This window comes from Aspergillus aculeatinus (genome assembly GCF_003184765.1).
Source record: "Aspergillus aculeatinus CBS 121060 unplaced genomic scaffold BO66scaffold_9, whole genome shotgun sequence".
NCBI classification, from domain to species: Eukaryota; Fungi; Ascomycota; class Eurotiomycetes; order Eurotiales; family Aspergillaceae; genus Aspergillus; species Aspergillus aculeatinus.
This window is the reverse complement of record NW_020291478.1, coordinates 484,127-501,926: the sequence shown is the minus strand read 5'-3', so window position 1 is coordinate 501,926 and position 17,800 is coordinate 484,127. Positions and strand designations below refer to the sequence as shown.

The window sequence follows — 17,800 nt, the reverse complement described above, 5'->3', positions numbered from 1 at the left end:
TGCTTTGACCAAACCATCCATAAGATCGCCATGAACTGTGAGTATCCACGGAAGAATTGCCAGGTCCACAGAATTTCGATAAAAGTCCATATCATGTATGATTTATGATCCACTGTGTCGCGATGCATGTTTTATTTATTTGTGCTTGCGTTTCTTTTGTTTCTTGTCGCCGCCGCCGCCGCCGCCTCCATGGCGTCCTCCGGAAATACTCGTCAGTGCTGACAGTTTGACGGGCTGAGGCTTGTTCTTTTCCTTCTTTTGAGCTTTCTTCTTTGCTTTCTTAATCATGGCGTCCATATCGTTAGGGTCAGCTTCGCTGTCGTCATCCTCATCAGATTCCTCTTCATCTCCCCCGGACTGCTATGCGTGTTAGTATGCATCGACTGTTGCCATGTGATAGAGACCGTTAGCACTGACCGCGCTCTTCTTCTTTCGCTTGTAGTTGCCATAGGCCTGTCGACCACCGTAGACCATATCGTCATCATCCGCATCCAAGGAGCTGTCGGCCACGATAAACGGCTGGGGTGCAGGTGCGTCGAACCCGTAATCCAGGACCCATTCCGTATCACCCGACTCCGCGGCTTGTCGAGCGAGCGCCTCCTTCCGCTTTTCCTCCTCGGCAGCCAGGGCGGCTGCGACAGCATCCATGTCCGATTGAGGGGTCGATGGGCTTTGTACCGATCCAGTCGAAAGTCTTTGACGCTTCGAGATCGGCGTAGTGGAAGTCTCACTGGACGACTGCGGCGTGGACTTTTCAGCCGCGGCGCGTTGCATGAACTGTGCAAGTTAGCGTCGCGCGCAAGCAAAATGAGACAAAAGGTCGCAGTCAGCCACATACCTTCATCGTCAGAAGACGAGAAGACATGGTCTTCTCTGGCTTTGCGCCAGGTGTCGATGGGGTAGACATGACGGCGATGAGGTCGAGCAGAGCCTGAAGTGAAGTGAAGATGAAAGAAAAATATCGACAATTCCGAAGCCGCAGCCGCCTAAAGAAACGTGCAACTTGAGGACCAGCAAAAGCGACTCGATTGCAAAGCAAAGAAAATCGCGGGCGGCAGAATCCCACCGCATCCACGGCAGGAGCGGCGCCGATTGGCTAATTCCGCTGCTGCCAGCTCCCGCCCGCAGACTCTCACCATTGAGTGGTGGTAGTGGAAACCTCACTATTGCAATCCTCCTCCAGTCCCCTGCAATCGACCCGGACTTGTCCATTGTCGTCATCCGCCCTCACCCCCGCCCTACCTCTTCTCAACCTCTCTGGGACCTCAATCTCGCCCAGCATGATGAACTGCGTCCGCAGCCGTGTCGCGGCTTTTTCTACCGCCTGGACCCCTCGGGTCGTCGCCCGGGCCAGCTACTCGACCACTGTCCCTCGTCTCAGCGAAAACACCCTGCACGCCAACGACCCGACCCCCTCCAAGCCCGTCCCCAACGTGTCGGCCACCAATGCCACTCCCGTCGACTCGATGGGCGCATGGGACAAGCCCCTGCAGGAGACCCCCGAGATCGCGGAGCGCACCCGCAAGCTCCAGGCTCCCAACCGGGCCACCACCTGGGCTGCCAGCCAGCAACCCAGAGAGAAGGCCATGGTCGGCCCTCGCTTCGAGCAGACGATAATGGAGATGCAGGTCCGTGAAATCCCGAGCCATTGGATCCAGGAGAGGACGTTGGGATGAGCCAAGAAGGAGCGAACGACAAGGGAATATCAAATCAACCCGGAGACTGACATTATCCTGTGCTAGCCCCAACCTTATGCCGCCATTGAGCTCATCCACAAGCAGCCTGTGCGCTGGACGAAGAAGCGGGTTGTTGAGTGTGACGGCGGCGGCGGTCCTCTCGGTCACCCCCGGATCTTCATCAACACCGACAAGCCCGAGATTGCTACCTGCAACTACTGCGGTCTTCCCTTCGTATGTTATTTTACCGTGCTGTTGTACCGTTGCAAAGTGCTAACCCGGTGACATTCCAGGCCCACGAGCAGCACCGCGCATACCTCAAGTCCCTCCCCGCCACCAGCTACCCCCTCGAGCCCACTGGTGATGCCGCCGAGGTGAACGAGAGCCAGCGTGTGACTGATGGTGCTTTCGAGCAGCGGTAAAGAATTGCTTGCTTTTTCTCCCTTTGGCGTTGATGACTTTTCTTTTCTTGCTTGTTGTTTCCCCGTTTGGCCCCCAGGCTCTTGTACAGATGTACCAGACAATGAAGTTGTTAGAACGAACCGTTCCATAAAAGTCGATGTAACCTCCTTGGCTACTTTAATCAATACCACACGAGAAGCTACTCCCACCAATACTACACGAGAACACAGAATCGTTCGTATCTCTCCATTCTGGGTTGGTTCGAAGCTATATACCACCCCTCACAGCAAACCCACCATTAGACCCCTCGAACTCACGCCTTCTCACCCTGGATAGTAGCCACCACCTTCCGCGAGTGCCGACTCGTGCGGAACTCCAAATACCAAATCCCCTGCCACGTCCCCGTCGCCAACCGACCGTTCGTGATCGGGATCGTCACCGAAGCCCCGACCAACGCGGACTTGATATGCGCCTGCCCCAGCCTCAAATTAGCCTCTTTCCACTCTTCTTGCAGCAACATCACCAGTACTAGCATCCAGCCCACATCCATCCCCCACTACCATCTACACGTCTCCAAGAAGAAAGGGCGGGGCCAAACAAACCGGCATATCATCCTCTCCCTCCGCGGAATGGCGATACAGGTTCCCCTTCTTGTCGTAGGGGGCGATGCGGTCCAGCGCGTCGCTCATGTCGGCCCGCACGTCCTCGTCCCAGTTCTCGTTCAGCGACAGCGCGCAGCTGGTGTGCTGCACGAACAGGTTCAGCAGGCCGGCCTTGTAGTCCCGGATCTCCGGCAGCTCGGACAGCACCTGGTCCGTGATGAGGTAGCTGCCCCGCGAGCGGGAGGGGAGGGTGAAGGATTTTTGGAGCCAGGACATTGCTTTGTTTCTTGGGATATGGGGGGAGGGTTAGTATGATTCTTTCGGGGGCGGGGTTATGGGGGAGGGTTTGTTGGGTTGGTGGAGGATTGTGGTAGGTGGTGGGTGAGTGAAAAGGGTCAATTGAATTTTTGAGAGAGAGTTACGTACGATGCGATTGATGGAGGTGTAGGGGAGGAGGTGAGGTTGGTGGTGTTGACTTTGTTTGAGCTGAAGCGAAGCGACTTAGCTAGAAGAACGGATTTCGGGTGGGGAAGACCCGTCGACGTCATTCGCGAGATCCGCGCATTATCTATCGCTGCAATACTACAGGCTGGGCCGCGTCAACACTGAACACTAGACATTGTCTTCATGAAATGGCAAGGAAAGTCTATGGTTCTTTGCAACTCTACATCTCCAGGAAACAATGCCCCATTCCTCATGAAGCCGAGCACACGCTTGCCTGCACAGAGGGAGGATTGCTGGTCGCCGATCCCCAATCCGTGCCGCCCAAGGCTTTCCCTGCCTCGGTGGAATTGTCCGATCGAATCTTTTTTCTCCCGCTGTCTGTTAGCAGAATCAACGAAGCGAAAGGAAGACTCACATAGTACTGCTGCTCGACGTAGTACCACCAATCATCACTGCGAAATGCATTGTCCGTGGACTGGCTGATCGGGTCGACCCAGATCGTGTCCCTGGTGTCGAAATGCGCGTGCTTCGACCACGAGACATACACCTTCGGATGGTCATTCCCACGCACCCCGTCCGGCGCGCGCGCGTCGCCAGCCGCGATCTCCTCGCTCGTCAGCGTGCTATGGATCTGGCTCCAGGCCAGATTGTGGTAGCCACTGTGAGCCGACAGCAGGGCGCGCGAAGGCGCCCACAGCTCGGTCGCGTCGCGCGAGTGCACAATGATGACTCTTTCCCAGTCACTACATCTCCGAAGATTAGGCCCTTAGATGTTGCAGAAAGACAAACAACTACACAACGGTACACTCACTAGTCATGCCCGGTGTCAATCAGGTCGAGCACCTTGGCCCCGTCCTTCTCATAGAAGAGATTATAGACCACGCGCACTTCGGTCTCATTGCACCGCTGCACGGTGTAGTAGATCGGGAACGCGGACGCGGGGCCGGGATTCCCGGCGTCGACGCCCGGGTTGCGGCATTCGCAGCCCACGTCGGGGTATTCGCATTGCGGCCCCGGTGCGGTCTGGTGCGCCGCGTCGTAGACGTCGGGCGAGTCGGGCGAGCCCCCGAAGGCCCAGGTCGGGTAGCAGGGCTCCTCGTTCAGGGCTTGGCCGAAGAACCAGAGCGGCGCGTAGCGGTCCGCAAGCTCGACGCCGTCATCTTGGTTCAGCAGGGTTCGCATCTCCTCGTCCGTGATTTGCGTGACGGCTAGGGCTTGGGCGGCCAACGCCGCGAGCACGGTGCTTCGGCGTGCTGGCCACATCGTGGACTGGTCTATACGTGCATTGGGCTGAGGATCTTGGGGCCCTAGTTATTGGCATCGTTGCGTGGTTGTGCGGAGAGCAGTCTTATAGATGTATCTCGAATCATCAGATCAGTCGCGTCGGCTGACCAACCCCGCGCTATACCGACTGATGTACTTCCAAAGTTGATTTATTCCGACGGGCTTTCCACACATCAGGGGTTCTGGAATTCCGTTGACTGATTGACCAGCATGACCCCTGCCTAGGGTGACATCGGGCCGGGGTTATCGGTTGACATGAGCATGCAGCACCATCACATTTCCATCGCGCCTGATAGGCAGCCGACGACGCCCAGCCTGACACCGGCCTTCCGAACACCAGCATGTTTCTTCTACAAGGGATGTGATTGGACTGTCTCTTCACATGTTGATCACGTTTTCTGTCTAACATATGACAAATCAATCGGAATTTCCTAATATACATATCATGATGATCATTTATCATGCACTCGTCTGACTCGTATCGCTGACCCAAATCGTGTACGTGGTCCAGTGTGGTCACAGTTTAGTAAAAGCCCCAAAGGATACGATCGCCGATCTTCATTCCGTGGGCTTGCACATATCATCGACCTTTTCACTGTCTTCGTCCATCCCAGCCCACTTGAGCTTGCCATCTGGGATCTCCATGATCCGCTGGCTGTAGAAGATATGGCAACTAGAATACCGCGTTAGTCAAGGAACGAGCAGCTACAGCTAAAATTCCCCCGCGCGGGCGAACAAGAAGAACATGGGACTTACTCGACCTCGAAGGCCTTCCGCCACTCCAGACGCTCTGCGTCGGTGTCTCCGCACTCGATCGACTCCGGAAACAGCAGACAGACATTCCGTCCTTCGTCCATGATCGGCGACCGGCACCACGAACAGAAGACCTTGGTGGGCAGGGAGTATTCCCGGGTCTTGTTGGTGGAGGAGTAGAATGCCAGACCCTCGGCGCCCTTTTCGAAGAGCAGGTTCTCCTTGTGGAAGATGGCGGCCCATTGGAAGGGGGCAGCTGCGGGGGAGTTTCCCAGTCAGCTATCATCCGCAGCACCTTTCTGCTTCATCATGAACAAACTCACCATGGGTCATCTGACACCCGCGACAGTGGCAGAATTTGGCCTTGAGAGGCTTCTCCTTGTTGAGCTTGTATTTGACTTGCCCGCACTGGCACTTGCCGCGCCACTTGACCTCACCGAAGTCCTCGGCGGACCGGTGCTGGTAGGGCGGCCGCTGGGCCATGTCCTTGGTGCCTTCGGGCTTGTCCGACATTCCGGTCGAGTTCCTGCGGGCGTGAGTCGTTGAGATGAAACGGGGGAGTTGAGTGCTGCGGGCTGTTGTTGCTGCTGCCGGGAGATAACACTTGGGGGTTGAGCGAAGGATGGGGGTCCAGAGTCGAAAGGGCGTCGATCGCATATCACAGAGGAAGTAGAAACTGGGATTGTCATTCAATTGAACAACAAAACTGAATGTCGGGTGGCTCTCATTGAGTCTCTCCTATTTATACAAGAGACTGCCGTGGGCTTTTTTCTGTGCAGGGTCTGGGACTGCGGATGATGTCATGACGATGTATTCGATGACGGACGAGGGGGGGCCTTGGACACTGAATGGCAAAATGACAGAATTATTGCGACGGTTGTTGAGGTACTTGTTACTGAAAAAAAGGGTCTGGAATGTTTTCTGGGGGTGAAGGATTGAGCCATCGTAAATAAGCTTAATTAAGGCCTGGCTGGTTGCAGGTGCTGGTGGGTGGTTTTGGTTAGTGGCTTGTTACTATGAATAAATCGGGCTGTCAACCTACCTTGTGGGAATCGCTGCGATGGCTGGATCTTACATGGAAGCTTCGTCCTCGGATGTAATGTACGTATGGACCTGATATCTTCTCTATGGTCCTTCTGAAGGTGTTGCAGTGTGTCTCCGAATCTTCTCGGTTGGGAACTTTGTTGTATCTCTAGGAAGTGCTGTGCCGTACAGTGGATGTTTTGGTCACCCAAGAAGCCTACTAAGGCATTTACTTCGAGCAAGCATTGGCTTCATGACCAACGACGATGGTTCGTGTAGCATGATATGTAACGAAGAAAGTTAAATGTAAAGATCTTGATATTGCTGGTCAAATTATTTTGAGAGGGCAAAGCAAAGGGGTGAGGCAAGGAAACAGCACAAGTGATGCAGCTACTACGAAGCGTGGCTGGCCCCGTTTGTCGTTGTGGCTGGTAGGATATCTTGTGAAAGGCTGGGGCATCATTACTAGAATCTTAGGACAGAAGATCCCTATCTGATCAAGTATTAGCAAAGAAACAGTGGCGGTCTAATGTATTTCCCATTCTCAGGGTTGATTAGGATGCTGATGCTCTTTCGACTCACTCATTTTCACTGATGTTTCGCAAGTCTAACGGGTGAGTGACTATGGGATAAGGAAATAACTAAGCAAGTAATACATTTCTAATCATGGCTGCATGGGAAATAAAAATCTTGTGATTGTCAAGCAAACGAAGTAAACACTAGGCCGCATTGGTCCTCCCTCTTGTAAGTTCTTCCCTCAGCTTTCCTCCTCCCACCCCCCTTTCGGAAAACAACATCACCATCACTAACATCTCCAACACACCAACAAACAACAACTTTCACCTCTCACCACTCGGAAGATATCCTGATAGTCTGTCCTCACTTGACTCTGATCTGACCCCTGCAAGATGAAACCCACCCGTTCAGTGTCCGGAAGCATTCTCCTCCACCCAACTCAACCTGAAACCCCCGCCCTTAATATAGGGAACTCTTGGCGGGCGACACCCTGTCATTTCGCTTGAGGAGAAACAGCGAGAAATGCCAATCACCGACTCCCCGCCTCCCACATCCAAACGAACCGGCGGGTGCATGCATCTCTTGTGCATCGAATGAAGACCGCTCTCGCGTTACAAGTCTCAGGGCTTAATTATACCTCTTCCTCCCCGTTCTCGCCGTCACTCATCTCATCCTGTCCGGCTTCTTTTGCTCTTCTTGTTCTCCGCTTCTCGCTTAGCTTGTCTCCATCCGCGTTTCAGCCTTCTTTATCTCCAAACTCCGATCGTCCTTTCACCTTCTTGTCTGTCTTAATCTCTTACTTGGTTTCTTCTGTGTCAGCTTTGCGAGGCATCGACTCGCCTTTCTCATCCCCCCTCAGTTCTCCCCCGATCCATGTCCTTCCCGGTGGTGGATCTTGCATGATGGGTCTTCTGAGCCGACTTCGCAGACATTCCTCCAGGAACCACAGTGCGGGGAATGCGGCCACCTACGACCATCTCCGCACCGACGTCGACGCCTACCCCCGATCGACCTCCAACCAAGACTTGACCAAATCCCTCCCACGGCCGATTCTGCATCGCATCTTTGCCGCCGTGTGTCCGCACACCGTTGACGACAGCTATGAAACATCAGAAGAGTCCATGACCGAGGATGGCTGCATGCTCTGTGACATGCGCGACCTGGCCCACTGCGCCTTGGTCTGTCAGCGCTGGTATCTGGAAGCCCGGGCTTTACTGTAGGTACCAGCGATCAACTTCAGCGAGGCACACGTCTAACGAGTTATCTCTTCCTGCTTAGATACTCCCACGTCCGCATTGACCCCGTCCATTACTGCGAACTCGAAGTGGAACTATCCGCCAAACGAAAGCGACGCTCGTTCCTGAATCGCAACGGGGAAGCCATCGATGCGCCCCAGGTCAGACTCCGACTCTTTATGCAGACTGTGCGGGAATCGTCAGATCTGGGACATCGGGTCCTCTCTCTCCGCATGCCATACATGACTCGCGAGGCGAGCAAAAGCGAAATCGCCCGCACCATCTCCGTCCTGCCGAATCTGCGCTATGTCGACCTCCCCGCCGGCATCTTCAGCGACGACCCATCGTGCTTGGCCTTGAAGCAGGAGCTCATCGGTCGGTGCCAGGATCTTCGCCGGATGAGCTACCGCCACGGGGCCGAGGGCAGCTTTTCGCAGTTACCCGACTCGCCGCTCTGGGTGAATCTGGAAGTGCTCGAGCTATCCCGGCTGCAGATCGAGCCGCACATCCTGCGGATGGGCCTCGCCTCCTTCCCCCATCTCCGGGATCTCACCCTCGACGACCTGCCCTGGCTCGACGACTCCGCCTTCTCGCCCTCCTACTCCGATACTCTCCCCCCGTTCCCGGCCGTCCAGCGCCTCACCCTCCGCGATACCCCGAACGTCACGGCAAGCGGGCTTGTCGATTTCTTCTCTCTGCCCCTCAACCGCAAAACCCTCCACTCCCTGACCCTCTCCTCGACCGGCGTTCTCCCGTCGACCTACCACCAGATCCTCTCCTTGGCGCCGCAACTCCGCTCCTTCTCCGTCAATCAGGAAGTCACCCGCTCGTTCCCCGTCGACAGCAACCGCGTGCCCCCGCTCGCCTCCCGCTCCCTCGCCCTCCTCCACTACGAGATCACCTCCCCCTCCAGCCCTATAACCGGCAACCTCCCGCCCATCGCCGCCTCCTACTACACATACCTCATCTCCTCGCTCATGTCTCACGCGCTGCCCGCGCTCCGGGATCTGTACGTCCGCGATTCGAGCTTTCCCGAGACCTTGCTGCTCGCCCCGCCCCCGCGGCTGCTCGGCGGCGGCGAGGGCGAGGGCGAGGGCATGGGCCCGCAGTTCTTCCACGGGGGTCTTGCTCAGCCGCTGAACGTGTACAGCAAGGGACTGGACGAGCTCGAGTGGAACTTCACGCCGTACGAGCCGCCGTCGACGCGCGGACGCCGCGCCAGCACCACGCGGCCCGTGAGCTTCCACGATGCCCAGCTGAGTCGCACCTGGGGCGGCGACGCGCGAAAGAGTGTCCTGGTCGGGAACGGGTTCGGCGGGTTCCTGGCCGTGCCGGTCGAGGATGAGGACGGTCGGCCCAAGAGTAGTGGCGGCTGGCGACGCGATAGTCGGCAGGATCTGTGGCGGTGAAGCTGGGAGGTGGTCATGCTGTATGCTTGTGTCAACTGGGATACGTGCGGTAACTACGGATAATGTTGTAATGAGGGGCAATTTGACCTGGACTCTCGTGGGTCGTGTTGTAGTGGATGTGGATGTGGATCCCCTACTGGCTGTCTGTGACACTGGGTTCGGACGAGTTCATATTTAGGTATTTACTTTATTTTTCTTTCCGTTGATCTATTCCCTTCCTTCAGGATTGGGTGGAATGGACATTTGGAAAATGGCCCCGAAAAATATTAGGATATGTTTTTACCACACTGTTAAAAACAATGAAGATAGAAAACATGACTGTGTCACCATGAACCACCGCTTTTTCATGACATACTCCCTCCTTCCTCCTTCTGCTGAAAACGCCATCTTACTATCTCCTGTCTGTGCCTAGCATTAAGCAACCTACCACTACTCGACTAATTGAGGCACCACCGCCCGGCCACCAAACGTTGAATAGAACAAATAATTAACAAGCATCGCCCACCACCAGAACAGCAGCATCGTGGGGCGCCAGCTTGACACTATACTTATCCCGGACACATCCCAGATCATTGCCCGTCCAGGCATTCCGCACCCGGAACCCCGTCCCGCGGCGCCCGCGGTGTCTCCCCTGCAGCTCGGGCACCTCCTTCCAGTACGCGGTCCGGGTCTGGGCGCGATCCTCGGAGTTCAGCATCAACACCAGCGTCCCGTTGAGCGTGGACGACGGCCCGGACCAGTACTCGGCGGGGTGCAACGGGTCGAAGGTCCAGTCGGCGTTGTAGCCCCATTTGTAAGGGTATGCGGGGCGGCCTACTAGAGGATCTTGGTTGAAGGCGAGCAGGTCCTTGTTACTCAGGATGGCCAGGTGGGCTGCGTCAATTGAATCCAGCTTTTTGTATCCAAGAGGTTAGCTCTGGGGTAGTGGATGAGTCTGCTGGGGAGAAGGGAGGGGGGTTGCAGGGTGCTGAGGGGCAAAGACATACAGGAGTGCCAATAATCAGAGGGCTCTTCATGATCGCCCAGAGAGCAAAGTGGGCACGGTTCTCAGCCAGCGTCAAATTCCCGTTACCGACTTCTAGCATGTCCGGGTCGGGGTGCCCCCAGAAATTGGCGTAGTTCATGAGGAAGGAGTTCTCATTGGCAATCTCGGCGATGCGGGTCCAGTTTGCTGCATTCTCTGGTTAGTGCTTGATTCTTGGAGGGAGCGGAGGGGAAGAATGAGGAGGAAGGAGAGAAAGGACGAGGTTGACAGGGGAAGCTAGTGCTGGGAAAGAAAAGGGAGTCCTACGTGTAATATCGCCCGACATGCGCCACGAGTTGCCGGTTGCGTTTCCCCAGGCATTCACATCGGCTTGACCCCAGTCACAAAGAGAGTAGAGAATGGTCCGGTTCACGCTGAGAAGAGCGTCGCGCATGGCCTGGTAGCGCTTCGCCGTCGTCGATTTCGACCAGTCGTACCTGGCCGGGGCAGCGTCTGCGAGTCCCGGGCAGGTGCCGTTCGGGTAGGGACCACCGTTGGTGCTGTCGGGTACGCAGGCGGTATATTGGTCGGTCTGATTGGTAGGGACACCGCAGTTGTCGTACTTGAGGTCTACATCGAGACAATTAGTTGAGGAAGGTAGAAGGGGACGAGCCGGAGGGTTGAAGTAAAGGTGTGTTACAGTCAATGCCCCATTCGGCGAAGGTTTGCGCGTCGATCTTCTCATATCCAAGACTAGCTGGGTAGCCAGCGCAGGTGGTCAGACCGGCACCTGTGATGTGTAAGCTTTTCTCTTCCGTACACGTCTTGCTTTGGGAGGGGTATGAACCTACTGCTATAGATGCCAACTTTCAGACCCAGCGCATGGATCTGATCCACCAGGCCGGAGATTCCATCGGGAAACTTATCAGGGTCCGGGATTATGCGCTTGGTGGTTGTGTTGCGTCCGGACTTGATGGACCAGCAGTCATCAACTAAGATGGCGTGTAGTTGATTAGCAGCGTGGGTCTTGAAAGGGCTCCAGGGTAGTATATGAGCTCACTGTTGATGTACTCGTAACCGAGGCCCTTCAACCCTAGATCTATGACCTCGTTGGCGGCCGTGAGGATCTTATCTGCGTCGATTTCGCAATTGAACGCGTTCCACGAATTCCAGCCCAGGGCAGGCACGCGGCCCTATTTGCATTCAGCCTTTGAAGCACGAAGAAAAGTGTGGACTTGATCCAGATGCGCGTACCACATCATCCTGCCGGACCAGGGCATTGGCCCTGGACATAAACGCCAACACCGTCAAGGAAGACACCAACATAGTGACTGGATGAGATGTATCTCAGTATCCTCAAGAATGGCCCTGAAATACAAGTAGTGGAATGATTCTGGGACCGCAACTCCAGCCATGATGGCGGCGAGGGGAACGACGATCGCTACTTATATTGTTGGGAACTTGGTGAAGCGGGGGTCTTTGGGGGTCGAGGAAAGAACCCTGTATGTAGATGGGGGAAAGAGCGACACGATGACCAGGTAGGTGGAACCCACACCAGGTTTGCTGGCGAGTTTGTGGCATGCTCAGAGGAGGGGGTGGTAAACAATTCGGAAGTTGTGTACACTATTTAGGCTATAGACGACTTTATCAGGTTGTGATGTGCGCCTCGCAGCCACCCGAGTCAAGCTATTCGGGTTGCGTCCTGGTTTTTCCGTGGTGGATTGGTTCCTGGTGGCTGGCGGGGTTGGCCGTGTTGGAAAGGGTAAAGCTGCAATTGGGGTGGACCACGCTGCAGATGAGCTGCATTAGTGTCTGAGGGGAAGGTAGAGCTCCTTTCATGTTACTCGGTGGATGGATCTGGATTGCGGGTGGTGTGAGGGAGGGCGAAAGAGAGCCTGGGAGTGACATCTGGCGCATTCAATAGTGGCTTTTGATGACGGCGCATGCGTGGTGTATTGGCAATATTGCACATAGTGACTTTGAGCCTCCCGTGATGAGATTGTTCAAGCATTGATAGACAATGTTTGAACTGCAGAGACATTGTGAGGCCAAAAGTGAGGCAGGTGGTGTGATGTGGTGTGAGTGAGTGGAAAGTTGAAGTGGGGAGAAGAAGTAGTTGAGAGAGGGGAACCTGGAAGATGGTAGCACCTCCACCACTACTAATTAATTGTATACTCTGTAAGCCACCAAACCTACACAACTTCCCAATCACTCGACTCCACAGATCAACCATTAACATCTCACCAACACACCAACATATTTCAATAACCACCAGCATACATACTGCATAGATACTACCATTCTTACTGCAGCCAGATTCCCAACTACATCTCTACTTCTTTCTCCCCAAACATCTCCCCAAAATACCTCTCAAAGGTCCTGACCTCGACCCCCGGAAAAAGCCCATTGTGCACCTCGCCCGGCGGCCTCACAAACCGGCCCGCCCCCTGCATCCCCTTGACCAGAATCCAAAAGTCATCCGGGAAGACACTCTTCCCCTTCACCTCTGGCGGGATCGCCCCCTCGGGATCCCTCCACACCCGGTGCATCACCTCGAGCGGCCACACCTCTTTCTGGACCGTCCTGCCCGAGAACCGCTCCAACAGCGCCGCAATCTCGTTGTACGAGATGCGGTCACTCACAAAGTTCAGCGTGCGGTTCGCGGAGATCTCGGGGTGCTGGACGGTCTCCACGAGGAAGGCGGCGAGGTCGTCGATGTGCGTGAAGTCGACCTTGGCGTCCGCGTCCCCCAGGATGTGGAGTGGGTAGGTGTCGGGCGGATCGGGGTTGGCCCAGGGACACCAGGTGGTTTCGCGGGATTGGTTGTAGAAGTCGCCGCAGCCGATGAGGGTGTAGCTCATCTTGCCGGCAAGGATGGCCGGGTGGTGGAGGCATTGCTCGGTGGTGGTGGATTTGAGGTTCCATATCTGGGGGGGGAGTGGTTAGCTTGGGGAGGTCGTCTGGAATGGTTTGAAGAGGGAGAGGAACGTACAGGATGTAAGTATCCCATTTGATCATCCTCTCCTGGGGGGCGGTAGATGTGGTGCATCCCATACTCGCTCGGGTAGAAGCGTTTGACGCCTGCGTGGGCCGCGGCGTCCTGGACGGTCTGTTGCGCGGCCAGTGCTTTGCCGTTCAGAGCGCTGATCACGATCTCGACGCCGGTCAGATGGGGGTGGAGATCCTCGGATGTGGCGGAAAGGAGGTCGACGACTGCAGTTGACAGACGTTGACTCTGGTCGGATGTGAAGCTCTTGACTTGATCGCGTGCGGAGGACTCGGATTGCGGTGCGGCGATCTGAAGGACATGATGGGGAGTGGTGGTGAGGAGGGCGCGCAGGATCGCTTGGCCGATCTGGCCTGTTGGGCCGAGGAGAGCGATCTTCATTTTGGACTCGAAAACCAAACCAAGAGTTAAGTAAGATGCTTATTTCTTGTGATTGTTGCTGGTGGTTGATTGCTCTTACGTGTTGATGTGCGTATAGGGTAACATCACAGTTACGTCATGTGTATAGCGTCAACTGTTCAATTGTTCTATTTCAAGACATCAAAGGTAATAAAAAAGACGTGCACGGCACGCTGGACCTTGTGGGACGGATTCTATTCGATGATTCAGATAGGATCTAAGCAATGTACACCAAAAACAGGATTAGGGGTATTGACGTTTTCATGTCAATGGCATTTCATAATTTGACCCGACAGCACCTCTCAATACAGAATCTTCAACTCCCACAATGGTAACTTCGGATCGAACTTATCCCAAACAATCTTGTTTTTCTCACTCAGATGCGCGCCCTCGTTTGTGATGGGTATCAAGGGGTCGGTATCCACGACCTCCTGCTGACTGAAGCCCCATCGGTCCCGTGGTATCCATACCGTCGGTGTTCGGGAGGTGATGCACGGCTCAAAGTACGCATTATTCTGCTCCTGCTCCGAGTATCGGATTTCCACGTGGTCGCGGGGTACCTTGCCCCGAATGGCGGCGTAGTCACGGTAGAGGTTGGGGTGAAACCATCGCCAAACGGATTGCCATTTGCTTTTGAGGTGCAGATGCGGGAGACCCGTGTCAAGAGGTGTGGACGCTGCGGAGGCCTCTTCTTTGGCGAGCTGAGCGGATTCTTCCACGTCGAGAGTGCGGGGAAGGAAGGAGTTCAAAGGAGCAAGTGCTTCATTGAGGGACATGTGGGCGAGAACGGTGAGGATCAAGTAGACTACCATGATGATCAGGGGCCCAATGGCGCCTTTGATGGCGAAGAGACCAATCAAGCAAATGTCTGCCAGGTAGAGGCCGGTCATCAGGTGTTGGAGGGCCCGGGGGTAGACAAGACCCTTGGTGTCGATGCGAAGATCGTAGACAAAGAGGAAGTTGTATCGGTAGGCTTGGTACACAAGGTAGAGACCGACGAATGCGAATCCGAGAATTAGGGGAGCGATGCAGGAGTAAGTCAGAGCTGAATTTTGGCAGTTGTTAGCTAGTGACACGTCAGACAGGGCGAGACAACATACCTATCACACCCATGTTCGTGAAAACCGGAAAGACATTGCCCCAGCTTAGGCCACTTAGTGTTGCCCATCGCCGGTACAGTCGGCGTGGTGTGCGGTCAAGGAAGGTCGTGATGAACTTGAATACAACTGCTCCGGCGACTTGCACCACCGCCATAGAGCTCATGGTTAGGCCCTGTAGAAGAAAGTATGAGATGTAGAAATTTGTGGCTTTCGGTAAGTTTTGAGCCAGTAGGTCTTTGGCTGACAGCGGATTTTTGATGATTTGCGCAGTCGCCGCGGATGCGGCAGATGTCAAGGTAGTAACAAGAAATACTTGGACTACTTGGAAGCAGAAATGTGCACTTTGGGTGAAAAGCTCAACACGAGCATCCGAGGGCACACCTGCGCATCTGGCACATGCTGTATACCTCGTTACAACCAATTCTCACAGAAAAGAAGGATCAGCCATACCTCGACAGATAACAGGGACCAATGACATTAGCATCGAAAGGGCAGCAGACGGCAACAGCCCCGATATGAGGCCGATGATGACATCTGGTAAGTCATTGAGAAAGCCCAGAAATGGCACCAGGTCGGTAAGAGAACTGATGTTAGAAAGTGTGCCAACTAAGGCTGATGGAATGGACCAAAATATGACCAGAGCTGCAAGGCCACCTTGAACCAAGAACCTGCGCCCGATGCGCTGCCACCAACTAAGATTTAATGCTGACCAAACGACCTCATTGGGAGAGATACCGATGAAGCGCGGAGTCATATGCAATGGCTGATGATGCGACAGCGTTTGTAGAGCGATTTGCGCATCATTTTGCGTGTAAAACTCGATGAAGACCGCGGATAGATTCTTCATCTCTCCATTTCTATGTTTTTTTTGAAGATCGTCGACCTCTTCAATGACCTTGACAAGCTCAGCTCGCAGCCAACGGATCGTATCAACCTTCTTGCCAAAAGGCTTGGGGCGATGAGTTGGCCTTCGCACACCATGATACCAGCCCGATGTGTCCGCTTCACAATCATGACAGGCATCAGTCTCTAAGCAGGACTTGGAGGGGGAAGCTCCTTTCCTAATGGCTCTAAGACGAGCTGAGTTCGCTGCCCGAATAAGTTTCGTTTCGGCGCTTTCGAGCTTATAAGCTAGCTTGTCTCTTTTCTGAACCTTGTCGTCCAACTTCTTACAGTCGGAGGTGATCCACATACGCCGGATCGACTGTCCAAAGACCTGACGCAGTGTCTCCTCGTTCTTATATTCCTCGGGTACCGACATGAACAGCACAGTCCTGGATGATATACGACGCGCATAAGCGGGAGAATTCAAGTACGCCTGTCGCAAGTTGGCATAAAATATGCTCTCTCGCGTGATAACGAAGAAGACAAATGCTGTCGACTGTCAGCGACGTCCAGAAGTATTCTGAGAAGATCACCTCACTGAAAAATATACATGCCATGACGGCATGAGCGTAATAACGCTTAGGATCCGTGACGTTGCTAAAGCTCAGCGCATCGAGTTGAGTATTTCCCGCACCTCCAGTGGCATGTATAGGCAGAAGGATAGGCCAAGTGATCACGCATCCAGTGAAACATGTCGCAGACAGAACACGCAGAAATCGCAAGAAGAGATAGCCGTCCAGAGACGAGTTATGCAGCACCTGGGCATCATTGATCCTAAAGAATTCTCCAAACCAATTGACAAATCCTGATGGCAAACGTGGCGCTCGCTCACTACGTAGCTTCTAAGTAACTTCCTGTGGTAGCATATAAGGGTGGAGTGGATGCTACGTACTGTTTATGCCAGCATGGCAGATGAGTTCTGGGTGCATACCACCGCAGCTGAGTTCGTCGACAGATCAAAAACAAGCCAAACCAAAAGGCCGCGATCACCAAGGCAGGGATCAGAGTTGTTAGAAAAGCTGAAAGGGAAGTTGAACCCCCACCAAGTCCGAAATCTCCTATTACATCGGAACTTGTCGAAGAGGCGTTGCCCCGCGAGGAGCCAACGTTGGGATCATTGTCTGAGCTCTGATAAATTAATCAGCACGCAACCCACGGAATACACACGGAATGGGCTTACGAGAATGTTGTTCCGCTTCACAAGCGGATCAAGCACAACTCGAAGAGCCATGTCACTGGGCCATACAGTTGTACCTTGCAGGCGAAGAAAGGAAGGTCAAAGGATAGAATTGCTCTAAATATACGCGAACTTCAGAGGACAATCGCATCTGCCCCTAAAGCCCCCCACCACAACAAGCTCTCGAATTCCGGGTCGTGTCCGACGTATTTGAGTGGCAGGCATGTCGAACCTGTCACTTGAGGCACAATCCACGCAAAAGTACATAGCCTGGAAGGGCTGAAGCTGCAAAGCATGCAGGCTAGCGCGGTGTGACTCGAGAAGTGGTAGACTGGCCAATAAGGGTGGTAGGAATGTGAATGGTCGCGTATCGATGTTGATTGTGGGTTCTTAGTGGTTATCAGTTGTGGTTCGCTTATCTGCTATGCCGTTGATCAGAAGCACGAGATGCCACACTCAAAATTACATCTCAAGGAACAGAGTCCACAATTGCAGTAAGAATCGTCCAACTTGACATGGAACCATGCGATCAGTGGGGTTTGGTCGCGGACGAGCATATGATGAGATACCGAAGAGCTGCGCACACCAGGTCATCAGCTGAGCCAACATGCAGACCATGCATGAGATCAACCCTAGGAAGGGCGCTCTTGTAGCGGTCGGCGATTCTCAATGGTTCTTGATCCTTCGGACAAGCAATGTGGAATCAATAGAGGATGGGGCGCTGCCGATCGGCGGATTTAGCTGATCATCCCGGATGGAGCTTCAGCCAGCAAGGGATGGCTGCCTTGGACACTCTTTGCTGTACCGCGAGAGTCAGTTAGAAAAGTTGCACCGTAGCATACTTTCTTGCTTCATTAATGACTTAATTCAGGATCCTGCACGTAATGAATCTGTGACCTGGTAGACCTGCCTCCGGATCCGTAT

At 54.3% G+C, this 17,800-nt stretch overlaps 8 protein-coding genes across 8 annotated transcripts; 2 read left to right on the top strand and 6 right to left on the bottom strand.

The window, feature by feature from the left end:
- Positions 1-52: 52 nt before the first annotated feature.
- BO66DRAFT_251962 (uncharacterized protein) lies at positions 53-973 on the bottom strand. Its single transcript, XM_025642972.1, has 3 exons — positions 839-973; positions 418-777; positions 53-357 (listed from the first exon to the last, which is right to left on the bottom strand). The coding sequence occupies exons 1-3, from the start codon at positions 905-907 to the stop codon at positions 136-138; spliced, it is 651 nt and encodes a 216-aa protein (XP_025506830.1). The 5' UTR covers positions 908-973; the 3' UTR covers positions 53-135.
- Positions 974-1,176: 203 nt separating this feature from the next.
- On the top strand, positions 1,177-2,260 carry BO66DRAFT_389562 (zinc-finger domain-containing protein). The gene is made up of 3 exons (XM_025646817.1): positions 1,177-1,628; positions 1,743-1,910; positions 1,970-2,260. Exons 1-3 carry the CDS (start codon positions 1,281-1,283, stop codon positions 2,096-2,098), a joined length of 645 nt encoding a protein of 214 aa, XP_025506829.1. The 5' UTR covers positions 1,177-1,280; the 3' UTR covers positions 2,099-2,260.
- A 55-nt stretch (positions 2,261-2,315) lies between these two features.
- Positions 2,316-4,393, bottom strand: BO66DRAFT_418480 (uncharacterized protein). Its single transcript, XM_025649747.1, has 6 exons — positions 3,936-4,393; positions 3,540-3,867; positions 3,393-3,485; positions 3,299-3,303; positions 2,681-2,966; positions 2,316-2,550 (listed from the first exon to the last, which is right to left on the bottom strand). Exons 1-6 carry the CDS (start codon positions 4,385-4,387, stop codon positions 2,392-2,394), a joined length of 1,323 nt encoding a protein of 440 aa, XP_025506828.1. The 5' UTR covers positions 4,388-4,393; the 3' UTR covers positions 2,316-2,391.
- Positions 4,394-4,966: 573 nt separating this feature from the next.
- On the bottom strand, positions 4,967-5,674 carry BO66DRAFT_409229 (GFA family protein; the record flags this gene model as incomplete). Its single annotated transcript, XM_025649165.1, has 3 exons — positions 4,967-5,081; positions 5,165-5,417; positions 5,485-5,674. 3 exons carry the CDS (start codon positions 5,672-5,674, stop codon positions 4,967-4,969), a joined length of 558 nt encoding a protein of 185 aa, XP_025506827.1.
- A 1,928-nt stretch (positions 5,675-7,602) lies between these two features.
- On the top strand, positions 7,603-9,344 carry BO66DRAFT_316505 (F-box domain protein; the record flags this gene model as incomplete). The annotated part of the gene is made up of 2 exons (XM_025643513.1): positions 7,603-7,916; positions 7,979-9,344. The coding sequence occupies 2 exons, from the start codon at positions 7,603-7,605 to the stop codon at positions 9,342-9,344; spliced, it is 1,680 nt and encodes a 559-aa protein (XP_025506826.1).
- Positions 9,345-9,625: 281 nt separating this feature from the next.
- On the bottom strand, positions 9,626-11,760 carry BO66DRAFT_251842 (glycoside hydrolase family 27 protein). Its single transcript, XM_025642971.1, has 7 exons — positions 11,563-11,760; positions 11,369-11,501; positions 11,160-11,300; positions 11,009-11,098; positions 10,636-10,938; positions 10,331-10,515; positions 9,626-10,236 (listed from the first exon to the last, which is right to left on the bottom strand). The coding sequence occupies exons 1-7, from the start codon at positions 11,632-11,634 to the stop codon at positions 9,832-9,834; spliced, it is 1,329 nt and encodes a 442-aa protein (XP_025506825.1). The 5' UTR covers positions 11,635-11,760; the 3' UTR covers positions 9,626-9,831.
- An 855-nt stretch (positions 11,761-12,615) lies between these two features.
- BO66DRAFT_251828 (NAD(P)-binding protein) lies at positions 12,616-13,856 on the bottom strand. The gene is made up of 2 exons (XM_025642970.1): positions 13,301-13,856; positions 12,616-13,235 (listed from the first exon to the last, which is right to left on the bottom strand). The coding sequence occupies exons 1-2, from the start codon at positions 13,694-13,696 to the stop codon at positions 12,633-12,635; spliced, it is 999 nt and encodes a 332-aa protein (XP_025506824.1). The 5' UTR covers positions 13,697-13,856; the 3' UTR covers positions 12,616-12,632.
- BO66DRAFT_251827 (putative DUF221 domain protein) lies at positions 13,857-17,134 on the bottom strand. Its single transcript, XM_025642969.1, has 6 exons — positions 16,880-17,134; positions 16,592-16,827; positions 16,238-16,530; positions 15,265-16,188; positions 14,815-15,213; positions 13,857-14,759 (listed from the first exon to the last, which is right to left on the bottom strand). Exons 1-6 carry the CDS (start codon positions 16,928-16,930, stop codon positions 14,017-14,019), a joined length of 2,646 nt encoding a protein of 881 aa, XP_025506823.1. The 5' UTR covers positions 16,931-17,134; the 3' UTR covers positions 13,857-14,016.
- Positions 17,135-17,800: the final 666 nt, after the last annotated feature.

Bases quoted from the DNA above. Each gene is read 5' to 3' on its own strand.
- BO66DRAFT_251827 (XM_025642969.1), bottom strand. From the start codon at position 16,930: ATGGCTCTTCGAGTTGTGCTTGATCCGCTTGTGAAGCGGAACAACATT. The intron at 16,828-16,879 runs GTAAGCCCATTC...TTAATTTATCAG, and splicing joins TGAAGCGGAACAACATTCTC to AGCTCAGACAATGATCCCAA. The intron at 16,531-16,591 runs GTACGTAGCATC...GAAGCTACGTAG, and splicing joins CTGCCATGCTGGCATAAACA to TGAGCGAGCGCCACGTTTGC.
- BO66DRAFT_251962 (XM_025642972.1), bottom strand. From the start codon at position 907: ATGTCTACCCCATCGACACCTGGCGCAAAGCCAGAGAAGACCATGTCT. The intron at 778-838 runs GTATGTGGCTGA...TAACTTGCACAG, and splicing joins CTCGTCTTCTGACGATGAAG to TTCATGCAACGCGCCGCGGC. The intron at 358-417 runs GTCAGTGCTAAC...CACGCATAGCAG, and splicing joins AGCGAAAGAAGAAGAGCGCG to TCCGGGGGAGATGAAGAGGA.
- BO66DRAFT_389562 (XM_025646817.1), top strand. From the start codon at position 1,281: ATGATGAACTGCGTCCGCAGCCGTGTCGCGGCTTTTTCTACCGCCTGG. The intron at 1,629-1,742 runs GTCCGTGAAATC...ATCCTGTGCTAG, and splicing joins AGACGATAATGGAGATGCAG to CCCCAACCTTATGCCGCCAT. The intron at 1,911-1,969 runs GTATGTTATTTT...GTGACATTCCAG, and splicing joins ACTACTGCGGTCTTCCCTTC to GCCCACGAGCAGCACCGCGC.
- BO66DRAFT_251842 (XM_025642971.1), bottom strand. From the start codon at position 11,634: ATGTTGGTGTCTTCCTTGACGGTGTTGGCGTTTATGTCCAGGGCCAAT. The intron at 11,502-11,562 runs GTACGCGCATCT...GAATGCAAATAG, and splicing joins TGGTCCGGCAGGATGATGTG to GGCCGCGTGCCTGCCCTGGG. The intron at 11,099-11,159 runs GTAGGTTCATAC...TACACATCACAG, and splicing joins GAAAGTTGGCATCTATAGCA to GTGCCGGTCTGACCACCTGC.
- BO66DRAFT_251828 (XM_025642970.1), bottom strand. From the start codon at position 13,696: ATGAAGATCGCTCTCCTCGGCCCAACAGGCCAGATCGGCCAAGCGATC. The intron at 13,236-13,300 runs GTACGTTCCTCT...CTCCCCCCCCAG, and splicing joins AAATGGGATACTTACATCCT to ATATGGAACCTCAAATCCAC.
- BO66DRAFT_418480 (XM_025649747.1), bottom strand. From the start codon at position 4,387: ATGTGGCCAGCACGCCGAAGCACCGTGCTCGCGGCGTTGGCCGCCCAA. The intron at 3,486-3,539 runs GTGAGTCTTCCT...GGGAGAAAAAAG, and splicing joins ACGTCGAGCAGCAGTACTAT to ATTCGATCGGACAATTCCAC. The intron at 2,551-2,680 runs GTTTGTTTGGCC...AGGCTGGGGCAG, and splicing joins AGGGAGAGGATGATATGCCG to GCGCATATCAAGTCCGCGTT.